This window comes from Molossus molossus, unplaced genomic scaffold (genome assembly GCF_014108415.1).
Source record: "Molossus molossus isolate mMolMol1 unplaced genomic scaffold, mMolMol1.p scaffold_m16_p_1, whole genome shotgun sequence".
In the NCBI taxonomy this organism is placed as follows: Eukaryota; Metazoa; Chordata; class Mammalia; order Chiroptera; family Molossidae; genus Molossus; species Molossus molossus.
Genome location: NW_023425344.1, coordinates 95,255,230 through 95,277,762, shown reverse-complemented (window position 1 = coordinate 95,277,762; position 22,533 = coordinate 95,255,230). Strand labels below are relative to the sequence as shown.

Sequence of the window (22,533 nt, the reverse complement as noted above, 5' to 3'; positions counted from 1 at the left end):
TTTACATTCCAAGGACAATAATTGTGTCATGCCCAAGTCACTGGTTAAGAACCATCATGCCAATGTATTTTTTTTTTAATAGTTTGTTTTTTTTTTTTTTAAATCAGAAGACAGAAAAAATCTCAAGGGAAAACATATTGGGGATTTAAAACAATTCTTTTGTTCTTAAATCCTCACCAGAGGATATTTTTCCATTTTTTGTTCAGCTAGAGTGGGAGGGAGAGAGAGAAACATCGACGTGAGAGGGACACATCAGCTGGTTGCCTCCCGCACAACCTCTACCAGGGCTGGGGTGAACAGCAACTGAGGTACATGCCCTTGACTGGAATCAAACACGTGACTCGTTGGTCTGTGGGCTGACGCTCCAACCACTGACCCAAACCGATCAGCCAAACCGGCCAGGGCGGATTTAAAATTTTTAAAGTGAAATTTAAGAGGAAGAGAGACATAATAAAAAGCCACTGGTATTACTTTACCAAATCAATAGATGCATCTCAAACAAGTGATATCATAAAGGGTTTTCAGATCCTTCCCTAAATTTTTACAATCACACCACATCTAGCAAAGCCCCCATACTTCCCAAACTGATTTTGGCTGATAGTTTCCCCCATAATACTGGATCATTTAAAAAGCACAAATCTTCCAACTAAAGATATGATATGATGGATTATAAACTCTAACCTTGGTACATAGGTTGTTTGCTACCAAATATTAGAGTAATTTTACAGTGACCACAAAAGGTTATTTGGTTCTCTTTGTTACAATGACTAGGAAAAGATAATAGCAAGCAAAACTTTTGTTGCTATTAATTCTGACCACAGAGAAAAGACAAGTGATATGTTGTAAAGCATGATATAATGTTCAAAATTCCTTTAGATATCATTGTTTTCCATTTTGTTCAGAATTTTCAATCACAAAATCTCAGTGAACAAAAATGAATTACAAACCCAGAAGAGTAACCCAAAATAGTACATCTAATCTCATTTAAGTGTACACCAAAATCTCAAACTTAAATACTTAAAAAAAAAAAAAAAATTGTTTTTCTTTATTGTTCTTAGAGAGGAAGGGATAGGAGAGAGATAGAAACATCGATGAGAGAGGACATTGATTGGACGCCTCCTACATGTCTTCCATTAGGGATTTAGCCCACAACTTGGGGATGTGCCCTGATCGGGAATTGAACCAGCGACCTTTTGGTGCATGGGTCAATGCTCAACCACTGAGCCACACAGGCTGGGCTCAAACTTAAATACTATAAAGTCCAGAATTTGAGTATTTAAAGTCTTTTTGTTAAGACTCACCTTCACAGCTTCAGATAAACCATTCAAGAATCTTGCAAAGCAGTGAAAGATGTTAACTCCCTGCTGATCAAGTTTTTTTGTTTTGTTTTGTTTTGTTTTGTTTGTTAATCTTTACCCCAGGATATTTTCTCTATTGATTTTTAGAGAGTGAAAGGGAGGGAGGAAAGGAGAATTAGAGAGAGAAACATCGATATGAGAAAGACATATCAATTGGTTGCCTCCCAAAACCCAGGTAAGTGCCCTTGATTGAGAATCAAACCCATGACCCTTTGGTTCGCAGGCTGACACTCTATCCACTGAGTCACAGCAGCCAGGGCTGATGAAAAAAAAAATTTTTAAATCCTCACCTGAGGATATTTTTCCATTTATCATCAGATAGAGTGGAAGGGAGGGAAGGAGGGAGGGGGGGGAGGAAGGGAGAGAGAGAGAGAGAGAGAGAGAGAGAGAGAGAGAGAGAGAGAGAGAGAAACATCAGTGTGAGAAAGACACATCAATTGATTGCCTCCTGCATGACCCCGACCAGGGCCGGGGACTGAACCACAACAGAGGTACGTGCCCTTGACCGTAATCAAACCCATGACTCTTTGGTCCCAGGCCAACGCACTAACCACTGAGCCAAACCCTCCAGGGCTGATGCAAATTTTTGACATCCATCTTTCAAATACTCAATACTCAGGTTTTCAATTACACCTTTTCAGTCTCCCCCACCTTGCTGCAAAGCAAAAACAATTTTGCCTTTTGCTTTTCCCCCTGCACTGAAAGTTTAAATGCTTTAGAAAGTTTCCAAGGAACTTTTGTATTTCCAAGCAATAATTCAATCAGCAATAACAATCTACCAGTATTTACTAGTATTATCTTTGCCCTTGAGCTCTATTAAATTCTCCAGAGCTCTGCCTACTGAAGTTTTCCCTAAAGAATTCCCTTCAGTCCACAATCCCTACCATCCCCAACCTCTGCAATATAACTAATCACCCCTCTCCCTGTCTTCATCCCTCCCCTCCCAGTACCAGTGTCAAGCTGTGCCCTCCCCTCCTACAACCCTCACCCCCCCCCCCCCCCGGTCCTCCCATTTGAATGTCAAGATTACTTTGACATCTAATCAAGTAAAATTCAAGTTAAAAAACATAACGATGAATCAACGATCACTATCAGTACCCCGGCCATTCCCTTCTCTTAGTAATCTGCCATGCAACCGGAATGCCCAACCGAGACCTGCCACCTCTAACAGAATTTGGGCATGACCAACTTGTACCTTCCCATTCTGCAGCACAACACAACTCCTGCCCCCCAAATTGCTTCATCCAGGCATTTGCCTAAGGCATTTCAAACTTGAACATTTCCCCACAGTTATATCCTCACAGAGAACTAGCATGACAGGAAGCTCAACATAGAAAATGTAGCATATGAAAAACTCAACCCAAAAAAGGAGGGGTGCTTACTGGCATTCATGTGCCTGGAGGTCGGTGCTTCAAGATCAAAATTCAAATAAACACATCTGCTGGTGGCCCGGAAGCATCGGATTCACACTGTAAGGCTGGCCCTCAGAAATTTATCTGAAAATCTTAAATGATGGCCTCCTGAATACAGGGCTTCCTGAGTAAGGCCTGGACACATGACATTGGAGAATTTCCTCCTCCTAAGACTCTGGAAATCCAGTCTGCAGGCACCAATTTGGGTGGGCGCTCTCCTTCAGGATCTCCCCTGCTGCACTGCAATGAGCCAGAGGCTCCATTTCTCCTGGTGCCACCAGATCACCATGATGAACACCGTAGTAACAAACCACAGACCCTGAGGCACTCTTGTAACTTTCAGTTGATGCCATTGCTGTGGGAACACCCAAGGGTGCACCTTCACTCCTCACCCTCTCCACCAGCCAACACCACCAACCTGCCCCACCCAGAGTCTCAGCAGGGAGAGCCTTCCCTCAAGATTACCAGAAAAACCAACTCCAACAGAAACTTCAGTAACTTTCTCAGGCTGACCAGATGACCTGAAGCACTGTTTTAAACCAGGGGTGGGGAACCGTTTTTCTGCCAAGGGCCACTGGATATTTGTGACATCATTTGCAAGCCATACAAAATTATCAACTTAAAAATTAGCCTGCTTTATTTGGTCAAACACTTAATTATCATCAACTCTTGAGATCTTTTCTGTGTACTGTAATTTCCTTAATTTTCATCTGAGATTCAGTTCTTGTGAGGATTGTGGATCGTGGACAAGTGGATAGAGGTTGGATCGGAGTTATCGTCTGTGTCCACAAAAAGTGGACAACTTTGTGTCGTCAGTCTTTGGAGGCAAGGTCATCAATGTCTCAAGGAATCATCTCATCAGATCTCATCTCATCATCACCGGATCGCCGTACTTTTGCCAAAGTGTGGTGACACTTTCAAAATGTGTACACTCCCAGCCTAACTGGCACTGATTGTCTCTGAATCACCGCCATACAGGCAGACAGGCCATGGGCAGCTGACAAGAAGCATACATGTCTGTCCTGTCATGTATTCCTATGTGTCCTGTCTATCTGTAATGGACGTTCTTTGCTTGTCCAACAAAATTTATATTATTATTATGATTCATTGAATATGAATTTATGTTGCTTTGAAAAAAGCTCCTAGGTTTATTGAATTTCAAGTCTCACCTGTGGTTGTCTTGGCAGGGCCAGATCAAATTATTTCTTGGGCCTTATATGGCCCGAGGGTCAGATGTTCCTCACCCTTGCTCTAGACAGTCATGTCTTTATGGGTTTCTTAACCCTCTTCACATAAAGCCTTTTCCTCTTGGCTGCATCCGGTTGTGGTGTTGTGTTGTAATAACAAATAATGTTTGATCTTTGTCCCTATTCCTGGCAGAGTTCCTAAAACTCTTGGAATTTCCTAAATGATAAGAGAAATAAAAGTGTAAGTGTTTTTGGTTATTTAAAGAAGCACCTTTCAGCCACGATGGAGTTTATGCTAAAGTGACTAAGGATGGGGGCTGGTTGCCAGAGGAAACAATCACATGATTGGTGATTAGAGGGTTGGAATTTACATTCCCACCTCCCCACACCCGGGGCTACAGGTTGAATCACCAGTGGTCAGTGGTGTAATCAATCTTGTCTAAGGGACAAAGCCTCCATAAAAACCTTAGAGGATGGGGCTCAGAGAGCTTCTGGTGGGTCCCTCTGAGGTGACTCTACTCTTCCAGAGATCAACCTCCACTGAGCCACCTGATCCACCTGAACTTACTTGAACTTCCTAAATCAGGGATCTTGAACATTAGTTAAAATAAGATTAGGGCCCTGGCCAGTGTGGCTCAGTTTGCTAGGTGTTGTCTCATGCATCAAAAGGCTGCAGGTTCTATTCCCAGTCAGGGCACATGCCGGGGTTTGGGGCTGACCCCCAGTAGGAGGCATGCAGGAGGCAGCCGATCAATGTTTTGCTCTCATATGGATGTTTCTCTCTCTCTCTTCCCCTCCCTTCATTTCTCTCTAAAAACCACTAATATTAAAAAAAGAAAAAAGATTAGATTAGGCTAACAGATAAACAGGGGAAAAAGATTACTTTCACAAGATGGAAAGTTATTTCCCTCGCTGACAAGTGCAGAGGTGCACGTAGAGGCTGGACAGCGGAGAACCCAGGCTCTTTCACCTCGCTCTGCCGTTCTTAGCCTCCTGCCTCCTGGTCAGAAATGCCTGCCCGGGCACCAGCCTCACTTCCACACTGCAGCCAGGAAGTAGGTGGAAATAGGTGGAGGAGGAGGCTTTCACACTCTCATTTAAGAAGTCCCACACGTTGCTTAGGATTCTGTCCCATGCCATACCTAGCTACAGAGAGGGCTGGGAAATGCTGTCTTTTACTAAGGAAAATGCATTCTGTACAGCGACCAGTAGTCTTTGACAACCCGCTTTTCCCTTCCTCTGTTCAACTTTCTGTATCTCTTAACAAATAACATCTATTGTGTGTGTACATGAGCCAGGCACTATGTTAAGTGCTTCATGTTCATAATGAAAGGATTAGTAACGTTTTAAAGGGTAAAGGTAAAAGCTCGAAAAAGGAGGAAACTGTGAAAAATGTGTTGCTTGCATGACCTCTGCTCAGCGTTCTGTTGAGTATGGATAAGGATTATCTGTATTATCCACAAGACAATGAATCACCCAGCAGATGCAGGATGGGATACCAGACCAGTTCAACTGCAAAGTGGACAAAGTACCATGCAGAGTATATAACCTACACCTCAACTTTTATTTGGGGCTGGCTTTCCTTTTTTGGGGGGGCTCAGCCCACCTGCACCCAGGAACATGCAATAATGCCATTTTGCTCTACATTGAACTTGCATTGTGGATGTGATTTCCCTCTGGCTCAGACCTTTTACATAACTGTTTAATCCTCATACAACCCCAGGCGGGAAGTCAGCTTAGTTTAGGTAACTTGCCAGGGTTACCAACAAGCTGCTGATGAAAGATCTGAACTAGGTGTGTCTCACCTCAAAGCCATCACCACTCTCATCTGATTCTCACGTAGGTTTGAGCACAGACCTGGAACTGAACACAGATGCACCTAAACCTTCTCATTGTTGAGTGCCTGAGCACCGCCCATTGATTAGACAGACCGTAAGTGTCAGATCACAACCCCAGGCACTTGCATATCAAAGACTCCTTACTCTAGATTTTACCTTGTTTCTCTTCTTCTTCCTTCTTCTTTTGAGTGGGTGATCTCAGCACAGCTGTGGCCTCTCTCTAGTTCAGATCCACACTTCATAACTTACTGGCTTGGGCAGGTGCCTCCTCCTTCTAACAAAATATCCTTAGGGGACTCAAAGCTATGCCTTGTCTCTCCAGAGCTGATTTCTTAGAAGGTTAATAGAGTGGGGTATTATAGATAGGCATAGGGCCCTGGTTAATTTCACTAAATTGTTTCCTTTTACTTGGGAAGTTCTTTGCAAAATGTGAGCTTATGTCTCTATTCTGTCGAAATAAACAGAAGTCAGTGAGCCTAATCAAACATTCCTTTAATAATTAATACCTTGGGTCATCATTCCTAAAATAAATCTCATCAACCTTTAAATTAAATAGAGAGTAGGAGTTTTGATACCGTTGTAATTAACCCAGTTAGTAATAACAGGAAAGGAGCAAACCGAAGTCCAAATACTGTAGGCATGTCATTTGGGCACTTTGCCAGTAACCTACAACTTTACATTCCTAGGGGTCCAGCAAAGGGAAGATAGAAGCATGCCCGGTGAAGGTGCTTGCTGTCAGTCACACCTGTGATCAGAGGTCTTTGGCCAGAATGGGCGTGGCCACTGCAAACTCTGAAGATTTGAGAAACTTAATCTCCTAAACGAAGGAGTTCACTCTGTCAGTTTTTCTTGGCGTGCTGCCCTTGACTCCTGGCTTGTGGGGCTCTCATGCTCCTGCTTCCCTGCACCCGCCCACCAGGCCCACCCAATGGTCTAATGGATTGTAACTATCCTGATGTTGAACTGGACCTGGCTGCAACATGGAATGGAAATTCTGGGCACTGGTTTTGTTTTTTGCTCTACTGCAGCGGTTCTCAACCTGTGGGTCGTGACCCCTTTGGGGGGTCGAACAACCCTTTCACAGGGGTCACCTAAGACCATCGGAAAACACATATTTCTGATGGTCTTAGGAACCGAGACACCGCTCCTCTATCCATCTCCAGGTGGGTCCGCCCACATACAAGTACCTGGCGTGATGACATCATCGCGCCAACCCCATCACATACACCCGGTACAAATACAGGTGTATGTGACAGGGTTGGCGCCATAATGTACTTATGTGGACCAGTCACACATGTGTAGAGAGCAGCTACTGTGTAGAAAGCAGCTACTCTGTGAAAAGCAGCTACTGTGTTGAAAGCAGCAGTGTTGGAGGAAAAATGACACTTCATGAATTATAATTACTGGGTAAATGTAAAATTATGCACTGTAAAATCATCAACTACTGCAAAAAAAAAAATATCTGTACCATGGGAACTTAATCTGGATGCTGATTGGTCTTTTTATATTCAGCTGTGGTTGATGTGAATACTGCCCCCTTGTGATAGTAACAGGTATGTTAAAAAAAAAACACAGAATGGTAAATCATAGGAAACTTTAATAAACAGTATTGACTAAACTATGCCATGTATTATCTTTTGTATTATTAAAGCTATTGTTATATATTATTTTCATTAGCAAACCATCCCATGACAATGGATCATGTAGAGAAGAACGTTAAGAAAAGAAAATACAGTGAGGATTTTTTACAGTATGATTTTACCTCAAAAATTACAGCAGGAATTGAGAAACCACAATGTGTTATTTGTTGTGAAGTTCTATCAGCTGAATCTATGAAGCCGAACAAACTAAAACACCATTTTGATTGCAATCTTCCGAACTTTGCCGGCAAGGATACCAACTATTTTAGAAGCAAAGCTGATGGACTCAAGAAAGCCAGACTTGACACTAGTGGCAAGTACCACAAACAAAACGTAGCAGCTGTTGAAGCTTCATATTTGGGGGCACTCAGAATCGCCAGAGCTATGAAACCTCATACCATTGCTGAAGATTTACTGTTGCCAGCAGCCAAAGACATTGTTCCAGTTATGATCGGAGACAAATTTGTTGCAAAATTGAGTGCAATTTTTTTTATCTAATGACACTGTCCACAGAAGAATAGATAACATGTCTGCTGACATTCTTGATCAGGTAATCTAGGAAATTAAATCTGATCCACTTCCAATATTTATCATCCAGCTTGATGAATCTACAGAATGTTGCAAACTGTTCATAGTTACTGGTTTACGTGAGGTACATTAATGATGGTGACTTTAAAGATGAGTTTCTTTTTTGCAAACCTCTTGAAACAACAACTACTGCACATGATATATTTGACACAGTTGGTTCATTTCTGAAAGAGCATAAAATCTCTTGGGAAAAGGTTTGTGTTGTTTGCACAGATGGTGCTCCAGCTGTGCTAGGATGTCGAACTGGATTTCAACGTTTGGTACTGAATGAATCACCAAAAATTGTCGGAACTCACTGTATGATTCATCAGCAAATATTAGCAATGAATATGCTGCCACAAGAGTTACAAGAAATGATAAAAAGCGTCATAAGTTCTGTCAATTTTGTAAAGGTGAGCACTTTAAACAGTCGACTGTTTTTGCAACTGTGCAATGAGTTTGATGCGCCGAACAATGCTCTGCTATTTCACACTGAAGTGAGATGGTTGTTGACAGGAAAAGTTTTAAAATGTGTTTTTGAGCTTCATGATGAACTCAAAACGTTTTTTTGTTTTGTTTTGTTTTTTATCCTCACCCGAGGACATTTTTCCATTTTTTGTTCAGATAGAGCGGGAGGGAGAGAGAAGAAGAGAGAGAGAGAGAAACATCGATGTGAAGGGACACATCGAGTGGCTGCCACCTGCACGACCAACCAGGGCCAGGGACAAACTGCAACCGAGGTACGTGCCCTTAGCGGGAACCGAACCCGGGTCTCTCTGTACCACAGGCCGACACTCCAACCGCTGAGCCAAACCGGCCAGGGCTCAAAACGTTTTTTAATCAGAAAGCAAGACTGCAGTTCGAAGCACTTTTCAGCGATAAAAGTGAACTGCAGAAAATAGCTTATTTGGTTAACATCTTGAAGGAGTTAAACGTATCACTGCAAGGACCAAATGCAACATGCCTCGATTTGTCAGGAATGATTCGATCATTCCAAATGAAACTTCAGCTTCGGCAAAAAAAAAATTGGATGAAAATAAAATTTACATGTTGCCTACCTTATCTGCTTTCTTTGAGGAACATGACATTGAACCAGACAAAAGGATTACGATGATAATTTCTGTGAAAGAACACTTGCACATGCTTGCAGACGAAATTTCATTGTACTTCCCAAATCTACCTGACACCCCATTTGCATTTGCCAGAAGCCCATTCACAGTCAAAGTTGAAGATGTTTCTGAGGCAGCACAAGAGGAAGAAGTTATTAACAGCGATGCAGCGAGAACTGATTTCTCTACAATGCCAGTTACAAAATTCTGGATCAAGTGTTTGCAGTCATATCCTGTTCTGTCTGAGACTGTGTTGAGCCTTCTTTTCCATTTCCAACAACATATCTTTGTGAAAAAGGGTTTTCAGCTTGTTGGTTATCAAGTCTAAATACAGAAGTAGACTTGTTGTGGAAGATGATCTTCATTGTGCTCTTGCAATGACTGTCCCGAGAATTTCTGATCTGGTGAGAAAGAAGCAATCTCAACCTTCGCACTGATGTTGGCTTTTTACGCATACTGTTGTAAAATGTAGCAATGTAGTTTACTGTTGTTATACCCATGCTACACCATGCTTCAAGACAAAATTTCATTTATTTATAGTTAGAAATAAATATTTCACAATATATAATTACATATTTTTTGTGATTAATCATTATGCTTTAATTCTGTTCAATTTGTAACAATGAAAATACATCCTGCATATCAGATATTTACATTATGATTCATAACAGTAGCAAAATTACAGTTATGAAGTAGCAGCGAAAATAATTTTATGGTCGAGGGTCACCACAACATGAGGAACTGTATTAAAGGGTGGCGGCATTAGGAAGGTTGAGAACCACTGCTGTACCAAATCCCCAGCTACACTTCTACCAGGACTGGACTAAGGGAAATAGGACTTTGGAAACCCAGGGATGTAATTCCATACAAATAAAAATCACTCATTCTCGCCCTGGCCAGTTTGGCTCAGCAGTACAGTGTTGGCCCGCAGACCAATGAGTCCTGGGTTTGATTACAGCCAAGGGCATGTACCTCGGTTGCTGGTTTGTCCCTGGCCCTGGTTGGGGTCATGTGGGAGGCAACCAGTTGATGTGTCCCTCTCACGTCGATGTTTCTCTCTCTCTCCCTTTCTCTCCCTCTCTCTCTACCTGAAGATAAATAGAAAAATATCCTCGGGTGAGGATTTAAAAAAAAAAAAAATCATTCATTCTCCTGTGCAAGTCTCAGAAAATTCTTTTTCTCAAGATATTGTAAGGACTCCACCCCCAGCACTCAGAAGGAAAGGGATATTCCAACTTCCCCAATAACAGTTTATTCTAGGAAGAAAAAACCTGAGGACAAACATTCAACGTGGTTTCTGAGATCAGCCCACAGCATGACCTATTTTTCTTAGGATTTTGCTCTTGCTTCTAACTATGGAATGCAACAAACAAACAAGCACCTGGGCTAATGGGTCATTCTGATAGGTCGAGTCTGGTTTATTTGAACAGATGTCCGTGTCATCTCAGCCCTTAGCACACGTCAGAGTCGGCCCGTTGTTGAAGAGCGCTTACTCAGGGCAGGACAATCTTTCACGTGGCCTTGAATCCAGCCGATGCCAAAGGAAGGAGATGCAAGACAGGTGGCTGCTTCCAGCTGCCACTTTTCTCTTCAGACAACTATAAATAATCTCTAGATACCCCTCCACTGCAGAGAGCTTTGATCGACATCTTTTCTACTTGCAAACTTGGGTTTGAAGAGTCAACGCGCTGCCTCAGCAGTTCTCTGGCACGTGCCCAGCTGTGCGCTTCTGAGACAAGACAAGCCCGGGTTAGCACCGTGGGCCCTACGTCAGCGTCTAAGAAATGACATTCAGAGAAAAGATGAACAACACTTGAGTAGATATTTAATGATGGTTATGATAAAGCTCTAGAATGTCCCTCCCTCTCTCAGTGCAGAAATATTTGTGTAAAATCAGATAAAATTAAAGGTCTCTCTCTGATCCCTCGGCCAAATCATATTTTGCTTAGTGTAGTTAAACAAATATTGGCCTGGCTATGTAGGATTTAACCTTTTTAAAAGTGCACTGTGAGTTTATCTATCTTTTGGTTTAAAGAATAAAAAAGCATCTTCCAAAGATGTCTAAGCCCGCCCTGGCCGGTTTGGCTCAGAGGTTAGAGCATCTGCCTGCGAGAGAGAGACCGGGGTTAGGTTCCTGCTAAGGGCACGTACCTCGGTTGCAGTTTGTTCCTGGCCCTGGTTGGTCGTGCGAGTGGCAGCCACTCGATGTGTCCCTTTCATGTCGATGTTTCTCTCTCTCTCTCCCTCCCACTCTGCCTGAACAAAAAGTAGAAAAATGTCCTTGGGTGAGGATGGATGGATGAATGAATGAATGAATAAATAAATAAATAAATAAATAAATAAATAAATAAATAAAACAAAGATGTCTAAGCCCCATGATCTCCTCTAAAGCAATCAGAGAATTTTGGATTAATGGCTAATTCCAGGGATCGGACAGAGAAAGCACAAAAGGAGCTTAGAAAATCTTTTTATGACCCCAAAGCAAGGAAGTATTCAAAGAATGACAGGGACAAGTCAAAAGGACACAGAAGGTCAAATGGCAGTTCAAATTTTAATTTTTTGAGGTAACACCATATTGTTTTCTATAGTGGCTGCACCATTCTGCATTCCCACCAGCAGTGTACTAGAGTCCCCTTTTCTCCACACCCTCCCCAACACTTGTTTGATGATTTGTTGATGGCAGCCATTCTGACAGGTGTGAGGTGATACCTCATTGTTGTTTTAATTTGCATCTCTCTGATGATTAGTGATGTTGAGCATTTCTTCATATGTCTCTTAGCCAGTAGTATGTCCTGTTTGGAGAGGTGTCTATTTAGTTCCTCTGCCCATGTTGTAATTGGGTTATTTGTCTTCCTTTTGTTGAGTTGTATGAGCACTCTATATATATTGGAAATTAACCCCTTATCTGATATATCATTGGCAATTATGCTCTCCCATACAGTGGGTAGCCTTTTCATTTTGATGGTTGTATCTTTTGCTGTGCAGAAGCTTTTGAGTTTGATGTAGCCCCATGTGTTCATTTGACCCAGTGATCCCATTTCTAGAAATATACCTTAAGAAGCCTGAAACACCAATCAGAAAGAATATATGTAGCCCCATGTTTATAGCAGCACTATTTACAATAGCTAAGATCTGGAAACAGCCCAAATGTCCATCAATAGATGAATGGATTAAAAAAAGCTGTGGTACTTATACACAATGGAGTACTATGCAGCTGTAAGAAAGAAAGATCTCTTATCCTTTGAGACGACATGGAGGGACCTGGAAAGTATTATCCTAAGCGAAATAAGCCAAACAGAAAAAGACAAGTATCATTTGATCTCACTTATTTGTGGAATATAATGAACATAACAGTCTGAGAAATGGGGTAGTTCCAGAGACATGGAAGTGGGGTACAGACTAACAATCCCCAGAAGAGGGGGTGGTGGGGGAGAGATAAACCACAGAACTTATATGCATGTGTGCATGAACAATGGACATGGACAACAAAGCTGGGGACAGGGTGGAGAGGGAAGGGGAGGGATGAATCAGTGGGGGAAAAAGGAGAAACATCTGTAAGAAAAATAAATTAATTAATTAATAATAAAAAAAAAAGGATACAGAAGCCAGCTTGAATGGATTTCCGGTGGACAAGCAGGGGACAATTTAGGCATTGAAATACATGACAGTAATAGATTATAACTCATTGAATATAATAGAAAATTACGAGTCCGTATAGATATAAGTAAATGAATAAATTGAAAGTTTGACATGCAGTGGGATATTTTAACATCCTGTCACAAAATAATTATTACAAAGAGGACAACAGTGACTTTGAAGCGGGAGCACCTGGAAGATGCCACTGGAATCCAGTGATCGAGGTGAACAGCGTCAGGAAGGGGATAAATGGGTGCCATAAGTACACAGTACCCCTACTGCCCCTACTGTGTCATTCCTGCCAAGGATGCCAAACCTGAATCTAATCATGAGGAAACAATAACGAAATCCAAACTGAGGAATAATCTACAAAATAACTTGTCTATATTCCTCAAAAGTGTCAGGTCATGAAATCAAGAAAAGACAGAGGACCTGCTGAGGACACATGACAACTAAATGCAACCAGTGGTTCTGAACTGGATCCTTCTGCCATAAAGGTCATTATTGAGACAACTGGAGAAACTGGGGTCTGAGGATTCAATGGAAGTAATGCATCAATGCCATTTCCTGATTTTAATGGCTCTAGTGATATTGGAGAAGGTCCTTGTTTGTAGGAAATACACACTCACATATTCGAGGGGGATGAAACATCATTTTTTTTTTTTTATCCTCACCGAAGGACATTTTTGCATTTATCTTCAGATAGAGTGGGGGGGGGGGGGGGGGGAGAGAAACATTCATGTGAGAGAGACACATCGACTGGTCGCCACCCACACGACTCCAACCAGGGCCAGGGACAAACCACGAACAAGGTACATGCCCCTAGCGGGAACTGAACCCAGGACTCTGGTCTGTGGGCCGATGCTCTAACCGCTGAACCAAACCAGCCAGGGCTGATGAAACATCATATTGACAACACTCTTAAATGGTTTACGGGGGAAATGTTATTTGTAATATAATTCCAATTTTTCCTGTTCGTTTCAAAATTGTATGATGATAACTCCAGCTTAATAACCGGAATTGCTGTATACCCCATACAGTTGCAAAGGTTTCTAGCAATGAGGTTAAGCTTGTTATGGAATCTTTTTTTTTTTTTTTTTTTAATCCTCACCTGAGGATATTTTTCTATTTATCTTCAGATAGAGTGGGATGGAGGGAGAGAGAGAGAACATGGACTGGTTGCCTCCCGCAGGACCCAGATCAGGGATGGGGACAAACTGCAACTGAGATGTGTGCCTTTGATTGGAATTGAACCCGTGACTCATTGGTCCATGGGCCGGCAGTCTAACCACCGAACCAAACCGGCAAGGGCTGTTATGAAATCTTAAAAGATAATCTTGTCACATTTGGATAAGTATCCCACTCAGAGAAACAGGTCAGTTTACTATTTTTCTCTGTGAATTCTTGTACTTAGCCTGGAAGCCACTCATTTGCAGAATCCCAAGGCTCTTTTCGGAGGTAGCTCTCTTGCTGAGAGGTCAGTGGCAGAAGACATACATACTGGAACCATGATCTGCGTGGGCTTGCCCAGAGGTCTTCCTTTTGTCAATACCTTTGCTTTCTTTCTGATATTGTAAAAATTGTATTTTAATATAACAAGATGATTGCAAATGGACATGCTTCTCCAGATAGCAAAACAGTCAACTATTTTAGAAAAATCAGGAGATAGCTCTCTGATAATTAAACAAGGAAGCAAGAGTTAATTTTGCAAAAAAAAAAAAAAAGTCCAAAGTTTAAAACCAAAGCCCACTTTTAGTATTATCCTTTAAGAGAAAGACTAATCTGGAAGTAATTATGAAACAATTCACATTTGGGAACCCAGGACATCCTGGTAAAATGGCTATGGCTAGAACCAATTAAAATCTTGGGAGATTATGAACGTATTCTGAGTATAGCTCAGTCTATTGCTTACTCTTTGAATAATTGACTATTGGAGACCCCTCCTGATGCCCACTAGACTTTTTAAAGCGATTGGTGGTCACACAGCTTTAGGAAATTGCTGTCTACCATAAGGCTCCTCTTCTACACTGTTGGCAGGCCCATGCTGCCCCATCTCTTGTGACATCTGCTGACTCCGTAGGGAGCTGCAAGTCTGGGGAAAGACCTCAATTTATAAAGTGCTAGATGAGACCACTGACAAGAAGTGCTTGCTCACCCTCCTGTAACGGCAGGGGAATCTCCCTTTCCTGTTCTGGGTGAAGCTGAAGAAGACTCATCAACGGAGCCCGATCCTTCTCACCAACCCCAGCCCACACCTCCCAGCAATTGAACTTGAAAAACACCTGGTTAAAACCACTTCCTATCTGAGACTAGAGAAGAGACTGCCAGGCACGATTTCCTGGCTGAACAAATCAGCCTAAGACTTATAAGAGCCACTCCTGCCTGTCATAGAGACTGGATGGACCAGCAAGGATGGCAACTCTGATGAATTGATCCTATCATCTCCCATCCTCCCAGCATGATGCTAACAGAAGACTGACAGGAAACCTGGAATTCTGCAGAGAACCATCGTCTCTTCACTGTCCCTAATTAGGCCATCTATCCCAGGTGCCTGGAAGATGGAGTCACGCTTGCTGCTGTGGAGAGTCTTCACCCTCATCATGGTAACTGACTGCGTACCAGGTAAGGGGTCATGGGTGCCCCCCGGGGGTTGAATCCTGGGCTCTACCCCTTGCCCATGACCCTCTGGGGCCTCATTTTATACCTCAGTTGTTCCTAATCTCAGTTGTCCCAGAGAGCTAAGAATGTTGGACTCTCCTGTCACTTAAAGTCTTTGTCAGTTAATTCTGGGATAAACAGAGTGATCTGATATTTGAAAATAAATCTCCTTTTATTTCTGGATGGATTTAGTTTTCTGCTTTACCCACCAGCTGTTAAGATAATACTAAGAATCTTAGAAATCTCTCTAAGACCAGGTAAATGTGTCTGAGATGTCAGTAACTCATGCATGAGATATTGGGATAATTTAAGATCTCAGAATAGTTAAGCATCAAGGATACATACTTCTTTTTTTTTTAAATTTATTTTACTCTATTTTTGTTACAGATGCTTCTCCTTTCTTACCCCATTGACACCCTCCTCCCCATCCCCCTCCACCCTGTCCCCGGTTTTGTTGTCCATGTCCATTGGTTACGCATACATGCATATAAGTTCTGTGGTTTATCTCTTCCCTCCCCCTACTACCCCTTCTTCTGAGGGTTGTCAGTCTGTACCCGACTTCCACGTCTCTGGGTCTACCCTATTCCTCAGACTGTTATGATCATTATATTCCACAAATAAGTGAGATCATATGATACTTGTCTTTCTCTGTTCGGCTTGTTTCACTTAGGATAATACTTTCCAGGTCCCTCCATGTTGTCTCAAAGGATAAGAGATCCTTCTTTCTTACAGCTGCATAGTACTCCATTGTGTATATGGACCACACATACTTTGTTTTTTACTGCCTCAGGAAATCATACCTAGGAAGCTCCTTATATGTTCACTTGATAGAAATTTTGGAAATATAAGCATGCTCACTTTCAGAACACTACTTTTTACGTTCTTGTGTGTGTATATGCATGTACTATATGTATGTGTATATGATATTTATATATATATGCAAATTTTGAATTTCATTCATCCTTTCAAATCGGTTTTGTCAAGTTTTTTTTTTTTTAAAGAAATAACCACAAATTTCCCCCTCATAGATAATAATGCTAACAGGCCACAGAAAGATGTGTGAAGAAGTGAAACAATGAATCGTATGGAGCCTTTTTGCTTGTTTCTGGGGCGGAAGTGGCCGTCATGTAGAGCTGTGAACTGATCCCGTACTTCATTCTGGAGCTAACTTGGTGTGAGTTTAGGAATGCTTATACTGGGATTTCTGTCTCAGCAGGGTCTTTGCAAAGTGGGAGGTTAGTCTGAGCCAGAACAAAAATATCTTTACAACTTTACTCATGCCTTATTTCTGGGAAACACATTTCAAGTAAACGTGTGTTATTGCTACCAAGCGGCGACTTATCTGAGGATATGAATGGTCTTGGTGGGAGTGGGGCAAGGGGAAGTATTATGAGGACCTTTTCATTTACTCAGTTCTCCAAAAATCTATCCAATACCTTGCATTCCCTCGTATTCAGCACTGTATGAAATATTAAAATGAACAAGACAGTCTTTATCCTTAAGAGATTTATAACCTAGTAAGAGGGAGAAAGGCACAGATATAACAACAGTAATACAAAGCCGGAATGTGATAAGATCTATGGAGCCTGAAGCTATCAGAGGAGGCTTCATGAAGGTGGCATACAGGAAGAGCCCTGATGGACTAGTAAATTTCCATAAGTGGAGATTCCAGACAGAGAGGACCATCTGAACAAAGACACAGCAGAGCACTAAGGAACCACAGTGGTCTGCTGTGGCCCCCAGCACTAGACGGTGATGTGAGGATATTGGGAATTAAGACTGGACAGGAAGGATGGGGTCAAATTAATGATTCAAGGTCTTGGATAACAAGTTTTTAAAAAATGTAACTCCATTTGGTAGTCAATAAAAGACTACTAGAAAGTAAACATTGCCATCTATAGAGTGCCTTCTATGTGCCAGATATGTGTTTTATTTTAATTTCCATAAGGACTTTGCAATGTGAATGTCACAAACCCAATATATGGAGAACCCAAAACTCAGAAATCACATGGCAGTGACAGAGCTGGGGCTTAAACTTAGGTCTCTCCTGCTTGTGCTCTTTCCGTTCACTTCAGACAGGGTAGATCTCTGTGGAGAGGACTCTGGCATGGGGTGGACAGACAGGTGCACAGAGGAAGTTCATGAGGCTCTTGAGATAGTCCAATCCAGAGGCAAATGGGAACTTGGTGGTTAAAGAGAATGAAATGGGTTGGGTAACAAATAATCTCATCTCGGACTTTTTCCTCCATGAACTCAATCTTAAACAAGCCTTCATTCCTCAGGGGTGAGATGTCTCTAATGACAGAAATAAAACAGATTGTCAACAGATGCAATTTCTAGCTGATTCACAAGGCAGATTTTCATTCTGAAAGTTTCCGAAGCCACCATTTAAAATTGTGACGGGTTACAGGGGATGTATTAATCAACCTGGGTGTTTTTAGTCTCTGTATTACTGGGTGCTGGGATGTGGTTGAAAGAGAATTCTCCTGATGTTACCAACATGGCACGTTATTGAAGGCACCGTTCTCAGAATTGTGGAAATTCTGAGAGTTTATCTATGCCTTGATCATTTTTTTTTTTCATTCTAGGAATTCTATGATCAAATTTTTATCCCTTAGACTCAAAAATAAAACACACACAAAAAAGTGCGGAAACCCATTAAGATGATATTTCTAATGATCCCTTCTTGTAAAGATTACTGCCTACACTGGAATTTCCCATCTTCACGTTGGTCATTAAAACACAAAACATTTAACTCTTCTCACTTAATCATTTAATTTCTCTAGATCCTAAAATGTCATTATCATTGTTACCTTGCTAATCTTCAAGCTATACCTTGGTGAGCCCTGGTCTCTGCTCAGTTGGTTGCAGGTTCGATGCCCAGTTAGAGCATATACAGGAATCAACCAATGAATACATAAATACGTGGAACAACAAATTGATTTTTTTCTCTCTAAAATCAATCAATAAAAAATATTTAAAAAAAAAATATATATCATGCTTCTAGAAAGAAAATAAGTAAAAACAAAACAATTTGCCTTTGCTGTTCCATTTATTTATGCATTCATTGGTTGATACTTATATGTGCCCTGACCAGAGATGAAAACTGCAACCTTGGCATATCGGGACAACACTCTAACTCAGCTACTCAGCCAGGGCCTGAAAACAAAAATTTAAATAAACCATAAAAAAAAAAAAAAGATATACCTTGGGGAGACAGGGTTTTGGTAAGCATCAGGAATAACTCATAAAACAGTTGCTACTTTTTAAAAAATAGTGTCTTAAGTAGGCAGTGCTGAATATCACCTGCACATGTGCTCCGTTTTACATCTGAGAAAACGGAGACACAGAAGAATTGACTTCACTAACGCACAGTGCGAGATGCTGGTAAAAAATTATGCATGAGCTCTACCACCCTACCCCTTGAGCCCACTCATCTCAGAGAGAAGTATTCTTGAACTTTTTTGGCTAATCCTTGAGTATTCTGGATACTTCTGTGTAATTTCTTGTTGAAGTCATTCCTGCAATAGCTACAATCACCCTTAAGTCAGGCTATCCCTCAACATGGTGGCCATTTGAGTTAATTTCCCTGCTCCTCCTGTTGCCCAATGATCAGTAGAAACTTTAAAAATAAACAGAGTTCCCTTAGGGAGTGGGGCATGTCACCTGAGGTCAGGGTAGAGAAGAATTAGAGGGAAATTGAACTTTCCAGGGGGCTGATGGGGCCAAAGCACTTCCCGATAAGCACTGTTGGAGGACTAAAGAGAAGACATGTGAAGGATGTGATTTTTGACAGAATTGTGCACCTCTTCGGGCCTCAGTTTCTCTCTGTAAAATGAGAAGTTTAATACAGATTATTTTGAGACCCCTTTTCAGTCTTTGTCAAGAAATCTGAAAAGAAAAAAAAGCTCTGCTTAAAAGGCATTTTCAAGCTGCGGTACTTTTGGAGGAAAAAGTTTCCAAACTGAAGACAGACACAACAGGGTCTGGGTTGAGAGACCTGTGAGTGTCAAAGCACCTGGGCTGATACCTCATTGTAGATTATTTCCAACTCTCTCCACTGCACTCAAGCGAGACCCAGTGCTTCGGTAACTGTTGCAGTTGTAAGTGTCAAGGCAAAAACACCACTCTCTGTTGACGAGGCCTTCTGCGGCCTACTTGATTGGTTAAGGGATTGTTGCCTGAAACCATTTCCTTGTTTCTCACGTGAGAGACCTTACATGAGTGGGGACCTATTTCTCTTCTCTTTTATCCCAGGCCATTCCAGGTGAGAAAGGGAAGAGTATCTTAATTCAATTGATTGCTTCAGAAAGTTATAAGCCCTTCACCTCTGAAAATGTTCAAATAGAGGCTGTGGTCACTTCTGAGGGACGCGGAGGTGTGAGTGGGCGGACTGGGAAGGCGGCGTTCTGGCTCCCTCCCCCCCTCCACTCTGGTTCTCCTCTGCCGCCTTCCAGCCTCTATTTTTTACTTCCCCTCCTGGAAATGAATTTAGGGATACGTGACTTTCATATTTTTCAAATCTAAAAGCATCTAGGTAAGTGTGGGTTCTTGGTTTTAATCCACTGTCTGCTCCCCTCCTCCAAACTTTGGGTGTCAGTGAGACACTTAAAAGGAAGGAGACTTCCAGTGGGAAGGTGACTGAGGCTGGGTGAGGGGAAGACACTAAGAAGGTAAAATTTGAACCATGGATTTATCTGGACAGGGTGGGACAAAAGTAGGTTTACAATTGTTTGTATGAAAAATAATGTAATAATAATATAATTAATAAATAATAATACTAGAATAAACTCTGTTTCACATCCTCACGACTGTAAACTGACTTTGGCCCCACCCTGTGTTTGGCGAACTTCCAGTAGGCAAACATTCAAAGAGCTCCCCACTCCTGCCCTCTCCACAAAGGCACCGGCTCCCTTCCTCTGGAAGCACTGAGGCAGAGCCTAAATGAAAATTTGTCAAAAATGGTGCAGAGATGTCCCAAACCAAGCAGAGAGCTGAAGTGATGGACTCTGATCCCTTTGGATTTAGAATCTAGGATTCCTGCTCTCTGGACTGACACCGTGTACCCCCCTGGCCGCTGTCTATAGCCCATCCGGGGGCCCTGTGTTACTGGGGGTCTCTTTACTCCCTGAGACCCTCTTCTTTCATTCAATTCTTTGTCTAGGCAGGTATCAAGTAAGGAAAGATCGAGGACCCTTACCGAGTTCCCTCATCTCCTGCATTCCTCTTTGGTGACCCTTTCTGAAGATTTCTTCAGGAAGTTCTGGTTAGGTAAAGTCAGCTGCTGCCCCGGGTAGCATTGGGGGGAAGGGGATAGGGAGACCCAGAGAACCTCCCTCACTATATAAAGATGAACCTCATCTATCACTCCTATATACACCGCCTGAATTTCTCAGCAGGAAAAACAATGTGATAGCAACAACCCATCTAGCTTTTTGTTCTTCTTCTTTTTTTTTTTTTTTGCCCAGCTAGCTCAGTCGGTAGAGCATGAGACTCTTTTTTTTTTTTTTTTTTTAATGGTAAATTGCTAAATTCTTGAGAAAATTTGATGAGATCTATTAATTGTCTTGTTTGGAAAAAATGTGCTTATGCACAAAAGTTTGAATAAAATTCTTGGGGTTAAAGCCTCCCTGCAAACCAGGGTCCCCAGGTAAGACCTTTGATTGTACTATTTGATATCTTAACAACCATTGTCATGAACAGAGAGAATGAGACACAGGAACTTGCCCTCCCTGGTAAGGTAACTATAATGGGCAAGGGCAACCTAAGAGGGCTGGGTGCCAAGGAAGACAGCAAGTAAAGGGTACCAAAGACAAACCAATGACACCAGGCAAGCAAGAAAAGTGTCAAAGCCAGGACTAGAATCTGAACCTCTTAAATTTCAGTCCAATATTCCCTGCATGTCTTTTTTTTTTTTTTTTTTTTTTTTTTTGGTACGTGCCCTTAGCGGGAACTGAACCCTGGTCTCTCCGGACCGCAGACCGACACTCTGACCGCTGAGCCAAACCAGCCAGGGCTCAAACTGCTTTTGAGGTAAAATCAGGGATGAAACATCTGCTGAGCAGACTGACAAGGGAAGCCAAAAGTGTTTGCCAATGAGTCAACAGCCCATCACTGAATCCCCCCGCTGGGCTTTCAAATAAGTCACCCATTTAGGGGAAAAGAGTAATATAATTGTCTCTAGGTATTTTAGGTATTTTCCACTCTAAGATTACTCAGATAGTTTTTGGCTATTTGAGCTGTTTTAAGGTTACTCTGGGATTTACTGCCTTTGATAAGGAAATACAAGTCCTACTGGGAAATGCATTTAGGGTAGTGGTTCCCAGCACCAACCACACATTAAATGTGCACCTGGGATACTCTCACAAATGATGTCCAGCCCCCACCCAAGAATAATTAAGATCAATTAGTTCAGATTCTCTGGGGATGAGAATTGGACATAACAATAACTTTTTCTTTTTAAGTTCCTCAAATGATTCAAGATGCAGTTAGGATCGAAATCCACAAAATAATTATTCCCATTTTGGTCTGATCCCACAGTTTCATTTCTGTTCACTAAGAATGGGTACCTTAGTGCAGTACTTCCCAGACTTCAATGTATTTAAAAGTCACCTGTGGATATTGTTATGAAGCAGAGTCTGATATAGGACATCTGGGGCAGGGGCTGAGATGCTGGTTCAAACAGGCTCCTACACGAGGCCCATGCTGTTGGTTCATGGACCCCATTTTGAGTGTCAAGGCTCTGATGTGAGAGAAGAAAGATGAGTTGTGTCTACCCACACAGGACTTGCAGCTAAAATGGGAAAACCAGCCTGGGAAAGATTCCAGATCAACTATCACAAAGTAGTATGTGGCAAAGTTGACACCTTCCATAGTGATCAGATTAGGTGAGTAATGTGCTTCCTGGAGAGTGAGGGAAGGCTTCTTGGAGGAGATGGCCCTGGGACTTGTTGGCTCTGAATTTATGCTTGTGTCTCTCAGGAGGCGGGTCAGAAGAGGGTGTTTTCTAATGATTTTGCTAAAGTTTTATACATGGATCATGCTCCAGGAGTAACAAACTGAAAACAGGTGTTTACTAGGGCAATGAAATAAATGATCCATATTTCATACATACACACACGCCCCACA

General features: G+C 41.9%; 1 protein-coding gene across 1 annotated transcript in view; it reads left to right on the top strand.

The window, feature by feature from the left end:
- The first annotated feature begins 15,105 nt into the window (after positions 1–15,105).
- Positions 15,106–22,533, top strand: part of IL2RA (interleukin 2 receptor subunit alpha) — a 39,639-nt gene continuing 32,211 nt past the window's right edge. Inside the window, exon 1 of the mRNA XM_036265335.1 lies at positions 15,106–15,369. Within this exon, the coding sequence (XP_036121228.1) occupies positions 15,306–15,369 (64 nt within the window). The 5' untranslated portion in view covers positions 15,106–15,305. The remainder of the gene's footprint in view (positions 15,370–22,533) is intronic.